This window comes from Mustelus asterias, chromosome 22, assembly GCF_964213995.1.
Source record: "Mustelus asterias chromosome 22, sMusAst1.hap1.1, whole genome shotgun sequence".
NCBI lineage: Eukaryota > Metazoa > Chordata > Chondrichthyes > Carcharhiniformes > Triakidae > Mustelus > Mustelus asterias.
In genome coordinates this window covers 20,097,282-20,118,628 of record NC_135822.1, presented here as the reverse complement: position 1 = coordinate 20,118,628, position 21,347 = coordinate 20,097,282, and the positions used below count along the sequence as shown (strand labels likewise).

At 42.9% G+C, this 21,347-nt stretch overlaps 1 protein-coding gene across 1 annotated transcript; it reads right to left on the bottom strand.

The window, feature by feature from the left end:
* Window positions 1–3,280: 3,280 nt before the first annotated feature.
* Window positions 3,281–15,653, bottom strand: LOC144510251 (taste receptor type 1 member 3-like). Its single transcript, XM_078239744.1, has 7 exons — window positions 15,597–15,653; window positions 13,662–13,810; window positions 11,958–12,258; window positions 7,492–8,235; window positions 6,563–6,781; window positions 5,605–5,722; window positions 3,281–4,209 (listed from the first exon to the last, which is right to left on the bottom strand). The coding sequence occupies exons 1-7, from the start codon at window positions 15,651–15,653 to the stop codon at window positions 3,281–3,283; spliced, it is 2,517 nt and encodes an 838-aa protein (XP_078095870.1).
* Window positions 15,654–21,347: the final 5,694 nt, after the last annotated feature.

The window sequence follows — 21,347 nt, the reverse complement described above, 5'->3', positions numbered from 1 at the left end:
CCAGTGGGCTGTAGATGCTCCATTGTTGAGTAAATTTAAGACTGAGAGAACCGTTTTGATGTCTCAGGGACTCTCAGGATATGGGGAGCAAGCATGCAAGTGGGGTTGAAGCAGAAGGTCAGCCTTGATCATTTTGAACAACAGGTATAACAGGCTGTATGGTTTACTCCTGCTTATCCTAACGTTTTTATCTCAAATTTCTGATCTGAGCATCCTGACTTAAGACTTATCCACCAATCCTGCATCAGAGCTAAGAACAGTCCTTTCCAAACCAGCAAGTCTGATTTATTGAACAGAAAATCAGTGCACACGTTGCTTAGACTTTCAATCTGAACTGGTAGGGACATTAGTCATCAGAAAAATGCCAGAATCTCTTTTTAAAGAAGTGTTTACAATGCAATTAGAACATCATAGTATGATCACACAAAATTAATATGGTTTTATGAAAGCGATATCATGTTTGACAAATTCATTGGTGTTTTTTGAGGGTGTAACTAGTAGGTTAGATAAAAGGGAACAAGTCGATGTAATATACTTGGATTTCCAAAAGACATGTGGTAAGGTACCCATAAAAGGTTAATAAGCTAGAAGGGATAATCATATGAATGAAGGATTGGTTAACAGACGGGAAGCGAAAAATAGGGATCAATTGGGAATTTTCAAGTTGGCAGGCTGTAACTATGGTGTACCGCAAAGATCAGTGCTGGGCCTCAGCTATTTGCCATCTCTATTGATAACTTAGGCAAAGCGATTGAGAGTAATGTATCTTAACTTTGTCAATGACACATAAAAATTGAGAAGCATACAACGGAGCTGCAAAGAGATAGACGTTAAGTGATTGGGCAACAAGGTAAAGATGGAATTTAATGTGGGCAAGTGAGGTTATTCATTTTAATGGTAAATTTAGAAAAGCATAATTTTTTAAAGACATGAAACTTCTAATTGTTCAGAAATGTGTATATACTCAAATAAGGAGCACAGGAAATTAGCAGTAGAGTGAACGTTCACTAGATTGGTTCATGTGATCAGAGTCTGAATAAATTGGGCCAATATTCTCTGGCGTGAAACGTAAAATATTCTGAAGGGGCTTGACAGGTAGACACAGTTGTTTCCCTGGGAATCTAAAACATGGGAGAACAGTATTGGGATAAAGGGTCAATCATTTGAGACTGAGATGAAGAGCTATTTCTTGACTCAAAAGGTTATGAATCTTTGGAATTGTTTATCTCAAAGAGTTGGAATGCTCCATTGTTGATTGTATTTAAGGCTGTTATACATGGATTTCTCAGAGTCAAAGGATATGAGGAACAGGTGGGAAAGTGGAGTTGAGGTAGAAGACCATGTTTGTACCGAACAGCAGAGCAAACTCAAGGAGCTGTGTAGCCTACTCTTATTTCTCATGTGTAGAGGGATGGTGTTCATAGAGAAATTGTTTTGCATTGACATGCATACAGCACAGATTAGATACAGAGTAAAGTTTCTCCTGCACTGTCCCATCAAATACTCCCAAGCCAGACATAGCACAGCTGAAGTAAAGATTAAAACTCCCTACAGACTGTCCCACCAAACACTCGCAGCCCAAATACATGATTGGTTAAATATAGAATAAAGCATCCTCTGCACTGTCTCATCAAATCAGTTGGTGGAAGTTTGTGCAGGGCACACGGATACTTCCATAGCTTTGGCTGATTGGTTTGAATATCATTTGCATTGTAAACTAATGTCACTGTCTGTTCATCCTGTTTATTAACTTTTACACCTGGACTGTAATTACACCTGTAAGCTTTGTAGACTTGAATGTGTCATGCACCATATTTAATTGGAAATAAATTACTCAGCTCCAATTAGGATAATCCAGTAACCAAGTTAGCACATACAAGAGTGAACTTTGATCTTGTGCTAATAAATTGAGCCTCTTGCCATTACTATTGTTGGAGCAAAGTAGGTGTTATGATGAAATTACACTAGTTTGTTCTTTGAGTGGGAGGGTGGGGAGGCTGCCTGTTAACTCTTGGTTGAATAGCTAGAATCTAAATTCTTCTGGGCGCCAATGCATGCTTACATTGTTTATACCAGTCACAGGTTGCAGATTAATTACTCAGCTGCTGTTTTTGTGTTATTGAAGACAGTGGGTGCCCCGTTATGCTATGAACTCCATTTATTTAGAAATGCACACAGATTCTGACATTGACATTGGTCTATTACATGGAGAGTTGACAAACATGCAATTGACGTGAGTATCTGGTTAACTGCTCAGGTGCGCCGTCCAACAGAGAGCACAATCTGATCTCCATAATTCTTATGTTGATTTGAAATATATGTAGATGAAACAAATCTTATCTTGAATCAGAAATGGTGAGTAACAAGAAGAATGGGTTCCAGTGGATCAAGAAGAAGACCAGCTCTGAACCCAAACTCCAGAGGTGAGGGTCCATGTCATGATTCACTATCCAGCCCCCAAGAGTGCATACTCCTCTTTGGTTCTGAAGTTGCTAATACTTGTTAAAGCCTAATGAAACTAGTTTACAATAATTGTTTATAAATATATTACTTAATGGGTTAAAGTGGGTTTAATGAGACTGGATGAAGGGAACTGAGTTTAACTCATTGGAGTTGGCAAATGAGGTTAGTGGGCTGAGAATGGCAGAGATGAGTTGACTGGAGGGGGCTACGGTCAGCGAGGATGGGTTTAATGGGGTTAGGATTGGCGAGGATGAACTCGGTAAGGTGGGCTGACTGCTGGGGTCAGCAAGAGTGAAGTGAGTAGGTTCAGGGATTTAACAATGGCAGGTTTGGAGTTGGTGGGATTGAAGTTTGGGGGCATTGATTGGCAGGATTGGTGTTGGCACTGTTGGGACTGAGGTTGGTGGGTTGTGGAATTAGCCAGACTCAGATGCAATGTTGAAGTTGGGCTGTAGTTCAGGGGACAGCTTGGCACAAATTGTTGAAACTTCATTGGCATTCATAACCTTTCTATTTTTGCTTTGATTAAAACTAACTGAAGCAATGTGGGTGCCCTCATCAATCATGGGTTTAGGAGGGAAATGTTATCCAAATTTCCCAACCCTGATCAATATCCACTGACTATCCATGGACAGAGTGGGAGGGAGGGGAAAACGGCCTTGCAATCCATTGTAAACATTGCTTAGGCTCGTGAAAGAAATAGGTACTTGTGTGAGGGATCCCAGGTGGCTAAGGAGGTATAAGACCCAATGGGAATCAATGAGTAGAATTCATGATTGGTGTCGTTATTATGGTGACAGTGAGCAAGGGTAAGCTGTCACTGGGATTCAGCGGTGGGTGGAGAATTGTCCATTGGGCTTTGACAGTAAGATCGGCTGTTGAACTCTGGTTTAAAGAGGATAATGTAGCATTTGGGTAGGAAGTAGGCAGTAATGATGCCATAAACACTCACAAGACCTGCAAATAGTTGTATAGAGGAGACAAACTTGCCCTTGGCAGTAGTGTAGGCTGGGATGAAGAAGATCCAGGCCATGAGATAAATGAGCATTGCAAAGGTGATGTGTCGGGCCAGGTTGTAAGTTTTAGCTGAGCTTTGAGCCATGAATGTTAACAGGAAGCATGCAAGAGCAAGCAAGCCATTGTAGGCCAGCAGTAGCCCAAAGCCAGTCATAGAGCCCTCGTCACACTCCATCACTATTGCCATGACAGAAATGTTGTAATTTGCAAAGACAGAGGGTGGGGAGGTGGACTGCCAGATTGCGCACACACCGATCTGAATGAGTAAGAATGAACAGACCATGAGATAGCTGCCAATATGCCTCATAAACTCCGGCCACCATTGTGGGATGCAGCTGATCACTCTGAACAGGCCATTCACTTGGAAGGACTTTACCAGCATGGCTGATAGACAGCCTGTCAGACTGATTGAGAAAATGGGCTGCCTGATGGTACAAAGCAACCAGTTTGGCTTCTCCATGAAGCAATAAAAGCTGCAGCAAGAGATGGCCATGGAGGCCAACATCACCAGACAGGTTGCCCCTCCTGCCAGCTGGACCATGGGGGTCTTCAGATTAATGATGAAAATTCCAGTTATTGCCACTATGACGAGGAGACCTACAGCAGTTAGTGAGGCCAACAGGATAGCCAATGTGTCCGTCCATTGCAGGAACTCGATTGTTTTTTTCTGGCATTCAACACTCTTCATTAATGACCATTCATTCTTCAGGCAGGGAAGACATTTGTTGTCTGTGGGGGAAGAAAAGGTTGTTATCATAGCAGAGGGATTTGTGTATCAATCATTTCACTTCTACCCCCTCAATTTAGGACCTTGCTGTTGGCTGCTTGCTCCCAAGCTACCTCATTCAGCCGGGAGGGAGACACTGGACTGGGTGGTCAGGCTGTCTGTGCTGCTAAGTTGCTCTGAGCTGGGAACACTTCTCCAATCATAGGGTATATTCACGAGTTCATGTTTCCCCTGCAAACTCTGTTCCTTTCCTGCTATCAGTTCATCCTGCCCACAAATGCTGGACAATGAACATCTCCAACAAGAGAATATACAACCACCCCCTCCCCCCCAAACACACACAATGTACAGGGGTCACGACTGACCATCAACAAATAGACCAACCATGTAAATATTTGACTACAAGTGTAAATCAGAGGCTGGGAATTCAGTGGTAACTGCTCATCTCTTGACTCCCCAAAGCCTGTTCACCATTTAAAAGACACAGAAGTGCAATGGAATATCTTTCACTTGCTTTGAATGACTGCAGCTCCAACAATATTCAAGAAGTTCAACAACCAGGACAAAACTTGATCGGCATCTCATCCACCATCTTAAATACACACTTCCTCCACCATCACTGCACAGAGGCAGCAGCGTATACCATCTTACAAGAAGCACTGCAGCAACTTGTGAGAGCTCCTTCAAAAGCACCTTCCAAACCCATGATCTCTATCACTTAGAAGAGCGTGGGGAAAAACCGCAAGTTCCCTCCAAGTCACATACCATCCCGATATAGAACTATATCACCACTCCTTCAACGTTGCTAGGTCAAAATCTTGGAATTTCCTCCCTAACAGCATTTTGGGTGTACCCAGTCCACGTGGATTGCAGGGGTTCAAGAAGGCAGTTCATTAACAGCTTCTCAAGGGCAACTAGGGATGAGTAATATATGCTGACTTTGCCAGTGACGTACATTGCACAAATGAATAATGAATTACTGGTACAGGCAGTTCCAATGTTTCATTTATCTCTTACATTGAATACAGAATATTTTTTTAAAAATATTCATTCATTGATAGTGGACATTAGCAAGGCCAGCATTTACTGTGCATACCTAATTGACTTTGAGAATGTGCTGATGAACCACTGCAGTCCATATGATGCAGGATACACCCACAGTGTTGTCAGAATGAAGTTCCAGGATTCTGACCCAGCACAACTATCACTCATGATTTTGAGTTCATGAGTGGCTGGAAGTATGGGCAGCTTTTAGTACTCATTGGATGTGAGGTGCAAACTGAGTCTTTGTATCTGGGACACCCTGGTGATGGACACTGGGTGTCTGAGACTCCCCTGTTATGGACACTGAGTGCCAGTATGTTTCCTGAGTTGAAAGAGAAAATGCCTGAACTCACCATCACTCTGGAATGTTCCTACTGGACAATCTACACACTCGTAGCAGCAGGAATGATATCCTTTCATCACCTTTATCTGCCCAGATCCACATGAAGTTGAGCAGTTGGAGCCAGGAACCTGACATTAAGAACAAAGGAACTTTAATTTTTAAATGTAAAAGTATCTCTTTTGACGATGAAGTCTGAACAGGACAGGTGAGTTTATTACCAAAGATTGCTGCTTCACTCTCTTGCATACAGAATTCCATATGCCCACTGCTCCTGATTCTTCTGATCCCTGCTGGCTCCTTGTCCTCCAGCAGATGAACTTCAAAATCCTTGTCCTGATCTTCAAGTTCCCTCAGTACAAGGGACTGTTCAGCAACTCCATATTGCAGCACACATTCCCTACATATCCATTTTGGATCAGCGTGTGCGTCCCTACATATTTATGTGCATCAAAGTATCCCTTCACCTCAAGCATTTACTTAAACCCACTTCTAATCGCAACCATAGGTCACCCTTCTAACTCCCCTCCCACTTATTGTTCCTTCTGTATAGATTCTTGGAATGTTATGTAAAAGACTCAAAGAAACAAAGCAACAGAGAGCATACTTGGGTTCACCAGGAATAGAAAACTATGCCGTTATTATGAGGAGAGATTTGAGGGACTGGGTCCATTCCCACAAGAACAGAGATGGCCAAGGTTTGAGGGTTTTTTTTAATGAGTTTTGATGGGAGTGAATTGGAGTCACTATTTCCTGTGTTTGGGGAGTCAGTGATGAGATTCCATCAATTTAAACTTATCACAGAGTGTGCAGAGAAGTTCATAGAAATTTGGAGACATTCGTTTACACTGAGGATTGGTGCAGTTTGGAGTACTTTGCTAGAGGGAGTTCTTGAGGCACAGACCATTGAATCTTTTCAGAGAATATTGGGGTGGCGGGATTGGGGGGAAAGATGAGAAGAAAACCTTTACCTTGTTCCGAAAGTTGCTCCACTTGATCAGGGATGTATTAATCAGAAGCTCCTTGTACTGTGTTCTGTATTCTCCGATCAGTCTGAACTCAGGAACTGGATTCCCACTTTTCCATTGCCAGTTAATAATATCATATCCTGTGGGTGGGTTTCCAAATTTGTCAAAGAAAATGGCTCTGCTGTGGAGAGTGAAGTTAACTTGTGGAATTTCTTTGAGGAGCTAAATGGGAAACCAGGAGTTTTATTTAGTGAGAAAAATGTCCAGCTGATAAGAACATTGCTGCACAGTATGTCTGTCTGATAAATACTCACTCTCTAAACTCTCATGCATGTAAACAATCGCAGATTAGCTGTTATTGATGAAAATTGTACTCCAGTAAGAGGAGGGGATCTGAATCCAAGTGAGAGTCAGCACCTTCAGGAGAGGAAGGGAGCTGAACCCCAGGGAGATTCAGCACCTTCAGGAGGGAAGCTGAACTCCAGTGAGAATCAGCACCTTCAGGAGAGGAGAGAACCTGAACCTCAGTGGGAGTCAGCACTGTTATGGGTTCATGACCTACTTCAGAGACTTAAGACACTTCATTCAGTACTGCACTGATAGAGATGCGGCCTTTTTGCGTGTTCAGATGGATGTAAAAAATCTCATGATACAATTTAGTGAAGAGATGGGGATTTTGTTTTTCCCTTGGCATGGGTAACAATTATCCTTCAACCAACAGCATAAGAAATAAATGTATTGGTAATTAGTGCAGGATGGCTGACACGTTCTCTGATATAACAATATTCACTATAAAAACTATTTAACAATGTATTGAGCAGGTTAAGATATTTCTCAGAGATAATGTTAAAAGTGTATTTTCCTTGGTTTTCAGCCTGGATCTTGTTTCCTTGAGACCTCATCCCATTGGCGACCCCCTACACAACACTCACCTGCCATGGGTAAATGGTGCTCCTTGTGCAAGTTTCTAAATCACAGTGGAGCAGACGATGGAGTGCATGGGCAATAGCGTAGACTGCAGAGTAGACATTAAATGATATGCGCGGTAGGTGTCCACCAGCAATCGCAGCAGCTTCATTGTTAGATTGTTTCTTGCACTCTTCCTCTTCCAGAAGTTTCTCATCACTCCCACATTTTTGAGACAGTGCAGCGGATACGTAGCACTTAAATCCAGGGATATGACCACTTTTAATGGCCACTCCTAGAATGGTCCCGATACTTGAGATGTTTGGGGATCTGGCAACTATTTTAGAAGTGACCCAGGCCTCACTGGCAATCCACACTTTGCCTGTCACATTCTGTTCCAGGATTATCATCATCAATGCCTTGGCATAACTTTCATCAGCGAACACAGCCGTGACATTTACCCGTGAATAGACGATGTTCTTGATAATTGATACCATTTTCCTCTTAAGTCCAGAGCCTGGTAGATTCAAGGGAATGAGTTCCTCAAAGGCAATGCAAATCTCAGTTTTGGAGGTGAGTTTTGAAAAGTATTCGATTCCCCTTCGGCCGTACGTGTCATCTGTCCCGATCACTGCCATCCAGTTCCATTGAAAGGTCTCCACAATCGAGACCATGGCTGCTGCTTGGACTTCATCCTTGGGAACCGTCCGGTAAAATGATGGAAAATTCATCCTATTACTGAATAAATTGCTTGAAGCAGCATAACTAATCTGCAACAAAAAAGCCCAACCATATAGACACACATGAGGGTAACGTTTAACATCAATGAAAGCAGGAACATGATGCTGGTGGGTCGGTATTTTTATAGAGTAGAATCCCTACAGTGCCGAAGGAGGCCATTCGGCCCATCAAGTCTGCACTGACCACAATCCCATCCAATCTAATAATAACAGAGTTGTCGTGAAATAATAAGAGTTGTTGTGATGGGAGATTTTAATTTCCCAAATATTGATTGGAATCTCCCTAGAGTAAGGGGTATAGATGGGGAGGAGTTTGTTAGGTGTGTTCAGGAGGGTTTCTTGATACAGTATGTAGATAGGCTTACAAAAGGAGAGGCTGTACTTGATTTGGTATTGGGAAATGAACCTGGTTAGGTGTCAGATCTCTCAGTGGGAGAGCATTTTGGAGATAGTGATAATTCTATCTCCTTTACAATAGCATTGGAGAGAGCTAGGATTAGACAAGTTAGAAAAGTGTTTAATTGGAGTAAGGGGAATTATGAGGCTATCAGGCAGGAAATTGGAGGCTTAAATTGGAAAGAGGTTTTCTCAGGGAAATATACGGAAGAAATGTGGCAAATTTTCAGGGAATATTTGTCTGGAGTTCTGTATAGCAGCGTTCCAATGAGACAGGGAAGTTATGGTAGGTTACAGGAACCATGGTGTACAAAGGCTGTAATGAACCTAGTCAAGAAAAGAAAAGCTTACAAGAGGTTCAGGGAGCTAGGTAATGTTAGAGATCTTGAAGAGTATACGGCTAATAGGAAGGATCTTAAGTAGGAAATTAGGAGAACCAGAAGGGGTCATGAGAAGGCCTTGGCAGGCAGGATTAAGGAAAACCCCAAGGCATTCTACAAGTATGTGAAGAGCAAGAGGATAAGACGTGTAAGAATAGGACCTATCAAGTGTGACGGTGGGAAGGTTTGTATGGAACCGGAAGAAATAGCAGAGGTACTTAATGAATACTTTACTTCAGTATTCACTATGGAAAAGGATCTTGGTGGTTGTAGTGCAGACTTGCAGCGGACTGAAAAACTTGAGCATGTAGATATTAAGAAAGAGGATGTGTTGGAGCTTTTGAAAAGCATCAAGTTAGATAAGTCGCCAGGACCGGATGAGATGTACCCCAGGCTACTGTGGGCATCAATGGAGACGGGAGAGGTTCTAGAGGATTGCGGATGTTGTTCCTTTATTCTAGAAAGGGAGTAGAGATAGCCCTGGAAATTATAGACCAGTGAGTCTAACCTCAGTGGTTGGTAAGTTGATGGAGAAGATCCTGAGAGGCAGGATTTATGAACATTTGGAGAGGTATAATATGATTAAGAATAGTCAGCATGGCTTTGTCAAAGGCAGATCATGCCTTACGAGTCTGGTTGAATTTTTTGAGGCTGTGACTAAATATATTGATGAAGGAAGAGCAGTAGATGTAGTATATATGGACTTCAGCAAGGCATTTGATAAGGTGCCCCATGCAAGGCTTATTGAGAAAGTGAGGGGGCATGGGATCCAAGGGGACATTGCTTTGTGGATCCAGAACTGGCTTGCCCACAGAAGGCAAAGAGTGGTTATAGATTGGTCATATTCTGCATGGAGGTCGGTCACCAGTGGAGTGCCCCAGGGATCTGTTCTGGGACCCTTACTCTTTGTGATTTTTATAAATGACCTGGATGAGGAATTGGAGGGATGGGTTGGTAAGTTTGCTGATGACACAAAGGTTGGAGGTGTTGTGGATAGTGTGGAGGGATGTCAGAAGTTGCAGCGAGACATTGATAGGATGCAAGACTGGGCGGAGAAGTGGCAGATGGAGTTCAACCCAGACAAGTGTGAGGTGGTTCATTTTGGCAGGTCAAATAGGATGGCGGAATATAATATTAATGGTAGGACTCTTGGCAGTGTGGAAGATCAGAAGGATCTTGGGGTCCGAGTTCATAGGACGCTCAAAGCAGCTGTGCAGGTTGAGGCTGTGGTTAAGAAGGCGTATGGTGTACTGGCCTTCATCAATCGAGGAATTGAGTTTAGGAGTCATGAGATAATGTTGCAGCTATATAGGACCCTGGTCAGACCCCACTTGGAGTACTGTGCTCAGTTCTGGTCGCCTCATTACAGGAAGGATGTGGAAGCCATAGAAAGGGTGCAGAGGAGATTTACAAGGATGTTGCCTGGGTTGGGGAGCATGCCTTATGAGGATAGGTTGAGTGAGCTCGGCCTTTTCTCCTTGGAGAGACGAAGGATGAGGGGTGACCTGATAGAGGTGTACAAGATGTTGAGAGGTATTGATCGAGTGGACAGTCAGAGGCTTTTTCCTAGGGCTGAAATGGTTACCACAAGAGAACACAGGTTTAAGGTGCTGGGGAGTAGGTACAGAGGAGATGTCAGGGGTAAGTTTTTCACTGAGGGTGGTGGGTGCGTGGAATGGGCTACCAGCAACGGTGGTGGAGCGGATTCGATCGGGTCTTTTAAGAGACTTTTAGATAAGTACATGGAACTTAGTAAGATAGAGGGTTATAGGTAAGCCTAGTAATCGCTAAGGTAGGAACATGTTCGGCACAACTTTGTGGGCTGAAGGGCCTGTATTTTACTGTAGTTTTTCTATGTTTCAATCCCTAACCCTGTAGCCCCACATATTTACCCTGCGAGTCCACCTGACACTAAGTGGCAATTCAGCATGGCCAATCAACCTGACCCGCACATCTTTGGACTGTGGGAGGAAACAGGAACACCCGGAGGAAACCCAAGCAGACATTGTGTGGAGTTTGCACATTCTCCCAGACAGTGATCCAAGCCGGGAATCAAACCTGGGTCCCTGGCGCTGTGAGGCAGCAGTGCCAACCACTAAGCTGCCCCACGGTTGCTGAGTGACAATATGAAGGATCTAGATTAATATCAGCAGTTGTAATCAGCGACCAAGGACTCTGGGGAGGTAGGAGTTACTGAGTGATAGTGTGAGGGAATTGGACTGATGTGAGTAGAAGTACTGCCAGTGGTGCAAATGTTTCAATAATTTCCCCTATGCAGTTCACTAATTTGCCCCAGCCTGTCTCCTTGTTACAAGCAGTTTTGTCGTTTAATAAAAGCAATGTTATTGAGAATATTTGAGGAGTTAAGAAATTCCTCCTTCCCAGTTTGCTTCTTTCCCCGAGTGGTGCTGTCTCTCACTGGGGAACAGAGCCACAGCCGCTGCTCACACTCCTCAGTTCACCATGTGATTGTTCTTGGTGCAGGAAGGGAAATGGCAGCAGATTCAATAGTGCATTCCAAAAGGAAGTTGGGTAAATACTTGAAAATGAAAATGTGCAGAGTTGTGGAGAAAGTTAAAGGCAGTGAAATTAACTGGATAACTTTCAAAAAGCTGACGGGCATGATTGGCTTTTTTTAATGCTAAACAATTCTATGATTCTAATGTCCTGATGCACTTGCCAGCAAAGATTAGAAGATAGTGAATGGCAGCAGACTGATGCCCCTTTCCCTAACCCATTATTGAGGCTAATTGTAGCCTCTATGCTGTTTCCTCAACTAGGAATAGTTAGTGTATTACAGCCTGGGATTATCCATTATGCTCCCCTCTATGCATCAACATAGCACCACCTGATATTTCAGAATAGCTGATAGTCACACTAGGGAGAATAACACTCTGTGGAGCATTGCATTTTAAAACAATGTATTGATTCCTGAGAATGAGTGTGACCCTCAGTGCCTGGGTTCCTCCATCGTACCTGTGGAATGAGGAGGAAACTGAAGATTCGAGCAATCACCCTGGAGAGCTCTGAACTCGAGGGTCCGAGGACGGCTAGCACTCGAGTGCTATAGTCCGTGTAATTACACTTCAAATCAAACCTGTCTCCGTCCTTTGGGGCTAAGAAAGAAATAGCTGACTGCATTGCGACCGAGGTCTTGAGACAGGTGTCCCGGATGGTGTATCCCAGAGTCACGCCTGGTAAGAGAGTACTCGAGTTATTGATCTCCTCAATGGCAAACTTCATCGCTTGCAGCCAGTGGAAACCATCAAGCTGGAATCTATGTAAAGGAGCAACGGTCAAGAAATAACAACTGGCAGAATGATAAGAGCAGGAAATTCTCCATCAGTAAAGAGGCTACAATTCACAAGATCACAAACTGCACATTCTCTTCAATGGGAGAGAGTTTACTGAGTGACAGTGTGAGGGGACTGGATTAATATCAGTAAAGATACAGTCAGTGACTCAAGGTGAAGGATTACAGTTCCTAACATAAATAACTTGCGGTGGCACAGTAGTTAGCACTGTGGCCTCACAGCGCCAGGGACCCAGGTTCAATTCCGGCCTTGGGTGACTGTGTGGAGTTTGCACATTCTCGCCGTGCCTGGGTTTCCTCTGGGTGCTCTGGTTTCCTCCCACGTGCCAAAGATGTGCAGGTTAGGCTGGTTGGCCATGCTAAATTGCCACTTATTGTTGGGGGAAAAGCAGGGTAAATACGTGGGATTACAGGGATAGGGCCTGGGTGGGATTATTGTCAGTGAAGATATTTTGGGCCAAATGGTCTCCTTCTGCACAGTAGGGATCTTATGGATTAATAGAGTGGTTAAACATTCTCATTCTGTATAAATAGAATTCTGTATTGGTTTATCATCTCTACTACCCTGTAATTCTTCTGGTTGTAAGGATTAGCAGTATACTCGTTCCTGATTTATCAGTGTGGCTCCTGATCATTTGTGACACTTCTACACACACCAACAAGGGTCCAATTTACTGGCTGATTTTGCCTCTCAGTTACCAGAAGGCGCTGAAGTCAATTGTAGCCTCTTCTCCATGTAAATTAGATCATCATCCAAAACTCATATCCTAACGTACATCAAGTCCCTTTCACCCGTCATCCCTGTATTCACTGGCCTTCATTGGCACCCAGTCCACCGATACTTCAATTTGAATATTCTCATTGTCATGTTCAAATCTCTCCATACTCACTGTTCCCTATCTCTGTAGCCTCCAACAGCCCTACAATCCCCTGCTCCAACCCCAAAATCTCTGCGCACTTCCAATTTTCATCTCTTACGCATCCTCAGTTGTCTTCTGTATAAACTGACAACAGTACCTTCAGTTTCCTTGGCTCTAAACTCAATGCCATCCCTAGACTTATCTTTCTCTCTACCTCTCATTCCTTCCTTTAAGATGCACCTTAAAACTTATCTCTTGAATCAACCTTTTGGGCACCTGACCTAATGTCTTCTCAAGTGACTTAGCGTCAGATTTTGTCTGATAATTACTCCTGAGAAGAATCTTGGGACATTTTACTATATTAAAGGTGCTACATAAATGTAAATTGTTATTGCACTGATTCTGTAGAGAATAGAGATTGAAACATGTATTGTTCAGGTCATAATCAGATCCATGCCAGGTCTTACTGGGATCCAGTTGTAATTACAGACAAACAACATGCCTTACCTTCCACATTCCCTCGATTCAGGCTGTGTTTCGTTGTTCCAGTTCACATCAGTGGAATAAAGGGGAAAGAGCCCTCCAAGTATGTAGTCACCAGCAGCCTGGAACTGTCGGACTGTGTCTCCGTGAAGTCCAAACACTGAGGTCTCACACTGTCCATTTGGAATGAAACAGAAAATCATGCAGAAGTGAAGGTGAAACATATTAAAGAGTGGACGAGTTGCTGAAACAAATGAGACAAGTGCACAAGTTCAGCATTTGTGTGCCAATGTTGCCGGTACAGGTCACAGACTTCGCTCATACACTATTTGCATCAGAAATCAGCATTACGTACACCATGTAGAATCATTAAACATCTGGGTGACAGACTGCATATCTGATTCTTACAGACCCCTGATTATATCATTAAGCTCTCGCAGTCTCTGTTCAAACATTTACCTACTATTTCCGTGCTCAGACCCTATCACATCTCCCATTAATATTGGACATGTTATTTGTTCTTTGTGCATTATTTAGGCAGGGGGGTGGGGTGGTGTGGTTTGTGAGTAAGGAGTATTGTTAGTTTGCGGAAACCTGTAGCCTAAACAGCCCATGATGTTTGTTTTCTGACTCTGCCTATTCCCCAACCCAATTGCTCTCCCATCTTCCAGACTTCTCTTTCTTCCGATCCTCCATCGAGGGGATCTTACCCAGGAGTCTAATGAAGGTTACAGGGTCTCCACCAGTCTTCACATGCATGCAAACAACTTGAAGGAAATTTCATGCTGAACCCTAAACACAGTATCCAGAGTTTTACCTTCCAGGTCCAAGTCACTCATTGATACCAGCACTGTATCATTTTACATCCTACAGGGACTCATGGTTATCAATCCAGCACCGTGTTGTCAAGGTACCAGCAATTCTTAGCTCATTAATAACAAAGTAAAACAGTAGCTGGTATGACCATCAACATTCTATCAGCTTCAGTGACGGTGTAGCAGCCTCTCCGAGACGGTGTAGCAGCCTTTCCAAGATGGTCTAACCACCTCTCTGTGATGGTCGACCAATTTAAGCATAAGCAGGATGGACATTAAGCATATCATACACGTGTATTTGCCTTGACTGAATTATTACTCAACATCAGCAATATGTTTCACACTAAGAAAAACAAAAATAATAAATATATTTACTTGAATGAAATTTTATACAACAAAATACTTGAGGTGCATTACACTACACAAGTGGATTATTTGTAATATAGCAAGGGGCCTTGGAGGGCCCTCTGTCCCTTCCTCTCTGCATCCAAATCCCCCAACATCTCCTCGCATTCCCTCCCCTTTCCTCCTCCCAACCTCGTCCCCATTTTACAACCCTCAAATACTCTTACCATCTCACCTCCCATCCAATCCCCCATTCCCATCCTCCCCCCTCCCTTCTCACAGTATACAAAATTGAAAATGTGCACCACTAAGAACTGGTGTTCCAAGTTACTCGTCTGGATTTTGGGGATACCCTTGCATTTAACATCGATGGCATGCTTAACACTAAGAATCTAACCCTATGCTTCACCTGGCCTGGGAGTGTTTGATAGGACAATGTAGAGGGAGCTTTACTCTGAATCCAGCCCTTACTGTAGCTGCTCTGAGAGTGTTTGATGGGACAGTGTAGTGGGAGCTTTACTTCGTATCTAACCTCGTGCTGTACCTGTCCTGGGATGTTTGATAGGGCAGTGTAGAGGGAGCTTTACTCTGTATCTAACCCATGTTGTACCTGTCCTGAGAGTTTTTGATGGGGACAGTGTAGAGGAAACTTTACATTGTATGCAGCCCATGTTGTATCTGACCTAGGAATGCTTAATGGGACAGTATATACATGTGAACAGGACTAGGTCATTCAGTCCTTTGAGCCTTTTTACCAGTCCCATGAATCATGGTTGATCTGTACTTTAACTTAATTTACCTGCAATTGCTCAATATCCCTTGATAATCTTAGTTTCATTGTTAGACCAGGCTCCATCTTTCCAAACACATGGAATACCATCCAGTTTTATTTTTCTTTCTTCGTAATATAACTTCTTTAGCCCCGGAATGTGTTTGCATTTCCTCCATGGACAATATAATTTCCTGGGGTTCAGTGCCCATAATGCAACACAATATTCCAGATTAGGTCTGACTAATGCTCTGTAGAACTGAAGCATATCTTTCTCCATTTGAATTCCAATCCTTCCAAACCCAAGACCACTACCACCTAGAAGGGCAAGGGCAGCAGTTACGTGGGCTAACCGCCACCTGGAAGTTCCCCTCCAAGTTGGTCACCACCCTGACTTGGGAATATGTCGCCGTTCCTTCATTGTCATTGGGTCAAAATCCTGGAACTTCCTCCCTAACAACACTATGGGTGTACCTACACCATGTGAAACTGCAGCAGTTCAAGAAGGCAGCTCACCACCACCTTCTCAATACAATAAATGCTGGCCTAGCCAACATCCTGTAAATGAGTAAAAAAAAAACCCTTGAGATAAAAACAACCATTCTATTAATCTCAGGGCGCTTTACTTTGTAGAAATTGTGGTAGGAAGGAACCTCATCAGTCCCAGAATGCTTCAATGGCCCACGAGGTAAAAAGATTCAAGTTTATTTTGAACACCTGTGAGTATCATTACTGCACCAAGCTGCTCTATTTGCATATCCTGTCCTGTTTGCATGTGAGCTACTGGGCTGTGTAATATATTCAGAGACTCCCAGTTTGCAGCTGAAATGCCATCTCAGATTAACCCCACCCTGTCCTTTGTTTAACCACATATGACCAGTTCAATTTCACTCTTTGTGGATATTTTGTCACTCTTTAGGTTATTCTAACCCCCAGGGCATATCCCAATCCATATTTCAGAATGTACACCACTAACTTCCACCAATGACGTCCTTGAGCTGCCCAGTGAGATGTGCTAAGTCTTTGGAGGCCTTCTGGGAAGATACGTAGATGTCAAGAAAGGATAGGACAAGCTCCCTGTGAGTCCACCCACCCAAAGTCAAATTCTACAAGAGCACCATAACTAGCTCATGGGACCTAAGGCTTGAAACATTACTTTTGAGATACAAAGTAGATGACAAAGAAAACTGGAGGCAAAAGAACTCTTATTGAACACTGATTGCTCAATATGACGAATTTCTTGGCTTCTACACTTTAATCAGATAGTCACCACAATGTACGCTATACATCGCACAGTACTTAGGGTCTCTAAACCTACAGCCTGCAGTAGCTTGGTGTGCAGAACCCCTCCCATATCACAATATTCTCATTCCACATCTTTGTTGAAGTCTGCAGACCATAAATGTGAAAATATTCAGTTGTATTGTGCTGTAACAGAACATCTGAGGGTGAAGTAGACACCGTGGATTGTGAAGGAACAGAAAAGTTGGATGGTGGACGCATGTTTCTTGCTTAATGTCAGGTAATTTGGAATGAAGCAAATCCAGATGTGAGATAGAGACGATGGAGCCACTTATCGCTCTGACCAGTCTGTAGGTTTGAGCTGGGATCTGGATTAGAAAGGTACACATGAAACAGGCCATTGTCTGTAGGCCACTGTACCCCAACCTTAGCCAGAACATCACTTCTGAATCACTCTTACAGAAGAGGACAGGAGCAGCTCCAATATCATCTGTTGTCCTCATCAGAAAGTCACCATCGATGTTCAGGCAGAAGTAGCAAACGGAACCCCCATTCTGCTGCCGCCACAGGGGCAATTCCAGTTGGCCTCTGGTAATTGGCCTTTAACTGACCTGAATTGGCTACCCGCTGCTTGCCCACGCTGATCCTACCTCTGGGAAAATGGCTCAGGCAGGATAGTGCAAGCAAACTGGCATGCCAGTCAGCAGCACAAAACTATGTGCCCGCCTGCCTCTGTTCTAACTCCCACTTCAGGCCAGAAATTCTGCCCTTACTCTCTCACCATCAATATTCCTTTTAATATTCAAACATACATTCCATTCTCTGTTAGTAGTGCTCACTTCAAATTCATGTATCTTACCCAAGTGATCATTCTCCATGGGTGTGGTTATTATTGAGTTTGAAACAGCTATGCTGAGGGTATAGCCCCGTGTTTTCACAGCTATTTGAAGCTATTGCCTAATAATGCGTAGTAAATGGGAGGAAATAGCAATGTAAAATTCAGCACTGATATGGTTTAGATTAGATCATTAAGATTCTGCATTAGATGCTACATAAGCAGGAGATGTCAGGTCAATGCAGTTTAAGAAGCATCCAAGGGTTCATGTCACAATAATCACTAGTTTGGAAACAACATGTTGAGATTATTGCTTTTTTGTTGGTAAGGCGTGGTCTTTCTAATTGTGCAAAATGTTGTTATGATCTCCATAAACAACACTCGATCCTGTGAGAATGGAGTGTGCCATCGCCATCTACTGGGGCAGTAGCATTTCACACAAAGATTGCATGAATATGAAAAGAATGAAAATGCTGGGAATATTAATTAGCTGCCCACTTAAGGGCCTCAATTGGAAGTGGGATGGGAAGGTTGTCCACAGGATTTTGCGCCACAGATTTAATTGGTGTTGAAGCAGGAATGTGGCGGGTTCCCTGCCACCATCCTTCTGTCTGATTAAATGCCACCCCACCACTAAATTCACTATGTTGGAGGGCACAACATTCCACCCAATGTTTCGGGTCTGTTCCTTTCATCAGAACTGGGAAAAGTTAGAAATTAATAAGGTTTGAACCAGCGACGGGGTGGATGGAAAAATAGATGAAATGACATAATCACTCCTATTGACTTCACATCATGAAATCTTTTGTCGTTTACTGTATCTGTACAGACCCTCTCTGTATTATACCCATGTACTCTTGGAGTTTTGTCAGCTTTCTGGGAATAACTGGGATCAGTGCAGAGCAACCAGCCATTAAGGCTGGACACTCTCAGGGGTAGGCAGGGAGTTGGTTGATGAACACTCCTGCACAAACCCAGTGGGACAGCAGTTCCGGAGAACAAAGATAAAAAGATAGAAGTGGGAGATGAAAAAAAAGGCAAACTGTGACACATTTTGCAGACCTGACCAGTGAGATTCTGGAGATTCTGAAACATTCCTGCTTCAACACCAATTAAATCTGTGGCGGGAAAACCTGTGGACAATCTTCCCATCCCACTTCCAATTGAGGCCCTTAAGTTCACACACTTATTGCAGCAGGAACAAAGCCCCTTGCTTTTCACCTTTTCTGAGCTGCAGTGTTTGGAACAAAGCGATTCAGGCACCTTGGGGAAGTGGGCATGGCAGTTAATGCGATATCTTGAATCCAAGAGGAATATATGAATGGCTCACAGTGTAGCTAAGTAAGTTCGAGTCTCAGTCAGCACCAATGATTGCCAATGTTGAGAAAAGTGAGTCACCAAGAGGCAATTTGTTTTTCTCTTTTTATTCATTCATGACTGATCCCCAACTTCAACTACAACTTTCTGCATTATTCCTATATCCTTTGATTCCCTTAGTGTCCAAAAATCTGTTAATACCTGACGTGAATAAGCTCAACAATTGAGCATTCACAGCTGCCTGAAGTAGACAATTCCAAAGGTTCACAACCCTATGGAAGACATTTCTAATTTCAGTGCTAAATGGCTGACCCCTTATTCTAAGATTGTGACCTCTATTTCCAGTCTTCCCATCATCTATCCTGACAAACCCTTTAAGAATTTTATGTTAGAATGCGATCACTTTTCATTCTTCTAATCTATAAGGAGTATTGGCCTGAGCTACTCAATCTCTTTTCATAGGCTGAACCCCTCCCTCATTCTAGTCCAGTGAACATGTGTTTGTGCTTTGTTTAAGGCAACTATATTTTTTCTTAGGTAAGGAGACAAGAAGTGTACACTGTATTTCAGGTTTGGTCTCATCAAGGCTCTAAACAACCGCAGTAAGACATTACACTTATACTCTGATCTTTTTGTAATTTTGTTAACCTTCTTGATTCTTGTATGACACCCAGATTCCTCTGAATCATTATTTCTCAGCCTCTCGCCATTTAAAAAATACTCTCCTTTTCAATTTTTCCTACCAAAATGGATAACTTCACATTTCTCTACATTATATCCAATCTGCCAGTTTCTTGCCCATAACATGTCTAAATCCTTTTGCAATTTTCTGTGTCCTTCTCACAGTTGATTCCTCCATCTAAGAGATATAGTTTGTAAATATCTGAGGCCCAAGCACTAATTCTTGCAGTACCCCACTAGTTACAGCCTGCTTTGACCTATGTATTCCTACTCCCTGTTTTCTGACTATAAACCAATCCTAATCCATGCAAATATAATACCTTAATCCCATGATCCCAAATTTTGTGTAATAACCTCTTGTGTGGCACATTATTGAATGCGTTTTGAAAATTCAAACATGCTACATTCACTGGTTTTCCTTCATCCACCCTAATAGTTACATCCTCAAAAAACAGATTTGCCAAATATGATTTCCTTTCATAAATTTGTGTTGACTCTGCCTAATCTCATTATGATTTTCTATGTGATCTGTTATCACATCCCTCATAACAGGTTCTAGCATTTTCCCCACTACTGACATCTGGCTAACTGGCCTATAGTTCCAACACAAACACAGAAAATGCGGAAAAGTCTCAGCAAGTCTGACTGCATCTGTGGAGAGAAAACAAAGCCAATGGTTTGAGTCAGGACGAGAGTTATCCAGGCTTGAATCGTTAGCTCGATTCTCTCTCCACAGGTGCTGTCAGACTTGCTGAAATTTTCCAATATTTTCTGTTTTTGTTTTGGATTCCCGTACTTGCAGTAATTTGCTTTTATTTCAGCCTATTGTTCTTTTTTTTCTCTCTCCCACTTTTGAATGGAGGGATTATGTTTGCTACCTCGTAATCCAGGAGGACCATTTTAGAATCTAGTGAAATCTGGAAGATTAAAACTAATGGATCCAATATCCCAATAATTACCTCTTTTAAAACCTTGGAATGAATCTCATCAGATCCAGTGGATTTGTGGGCTTTAGTCCCATTAATTTCTCCAGTACTATTTCTTTACTAAATATTAATATTATTAAGTCCTTCATTTTCACTAAATCCTTGATTTCCCATTACGTCTAGAACATTTCTGTGCCTTCTGCCATGAAGACAGATACTAAGTTTCATTTAATGTCTCTGCCATTTCCAAATGAATGATAGGGATGGAATGTTGGGCACAGTGGTTAACACTGCTGCCTCACAGCGCCAGGGACCTGGGTTCAATTCCAGCCTCAGGTCACTGCATGGAGCTTGCACATTCTCCCCGTGTCTCGTGGGTTTCCTCCGGGTGCTCCAGTTTCCTCCTACAGTCCAAAGATGTGCCAGTTAGATTGACTGACCATGCAAAATTATTCCTTAGTGTTAGGGGATTAGCACGATATATACATGGGGTTATGGGATAGGGTCTGGATGGGATTGTTGGTGCAGACTCGATGGGCTGAATGGCCTCCTTCTGCACTGTAGGGATTCAATGATTCTATAGTTGAGCCAATCAGGTGCACTTGTAACACTGCAACTTTGACACAAAGTGTGACAGTCATCCCTAAGGAAAGGTATAAAGTTTCAGTATAAAGTTTGCTAACTGATTTGTGTGTGGCATTACTCTTGATAAGTTATGTTTTTTAAGGGCAGAAGCGTGATACCATATGGTATTATCCTGTTGCTGTGCTGGAGCTCTGA

Excerpts from the sequence above, each read along its gene's own strand:
- LOC144510251 (XM_078239744.1), bottom strand. The coding sequence starts at position 15,653 with ATGGAGCCTGGTCTAACAATGAAACTAAGATTATCAAGGGATATTGAG. Across the intron at positions 12,259-13,661 it reads GAATCGAGGGAATGTGGAAG|ATTCCAGCTTGATGGTTTCC; the intron begins GTAAGGCATGTT and ends TCCTTTACATAG. Across the intron at positions 8,236-11,957 it reads GTTTCCTCCTCATTCCACAG|ATTAGTTATGCTGCTTCAAG; the intron begins GTACGATGGAGG and ends TTTTTGTTGCAG.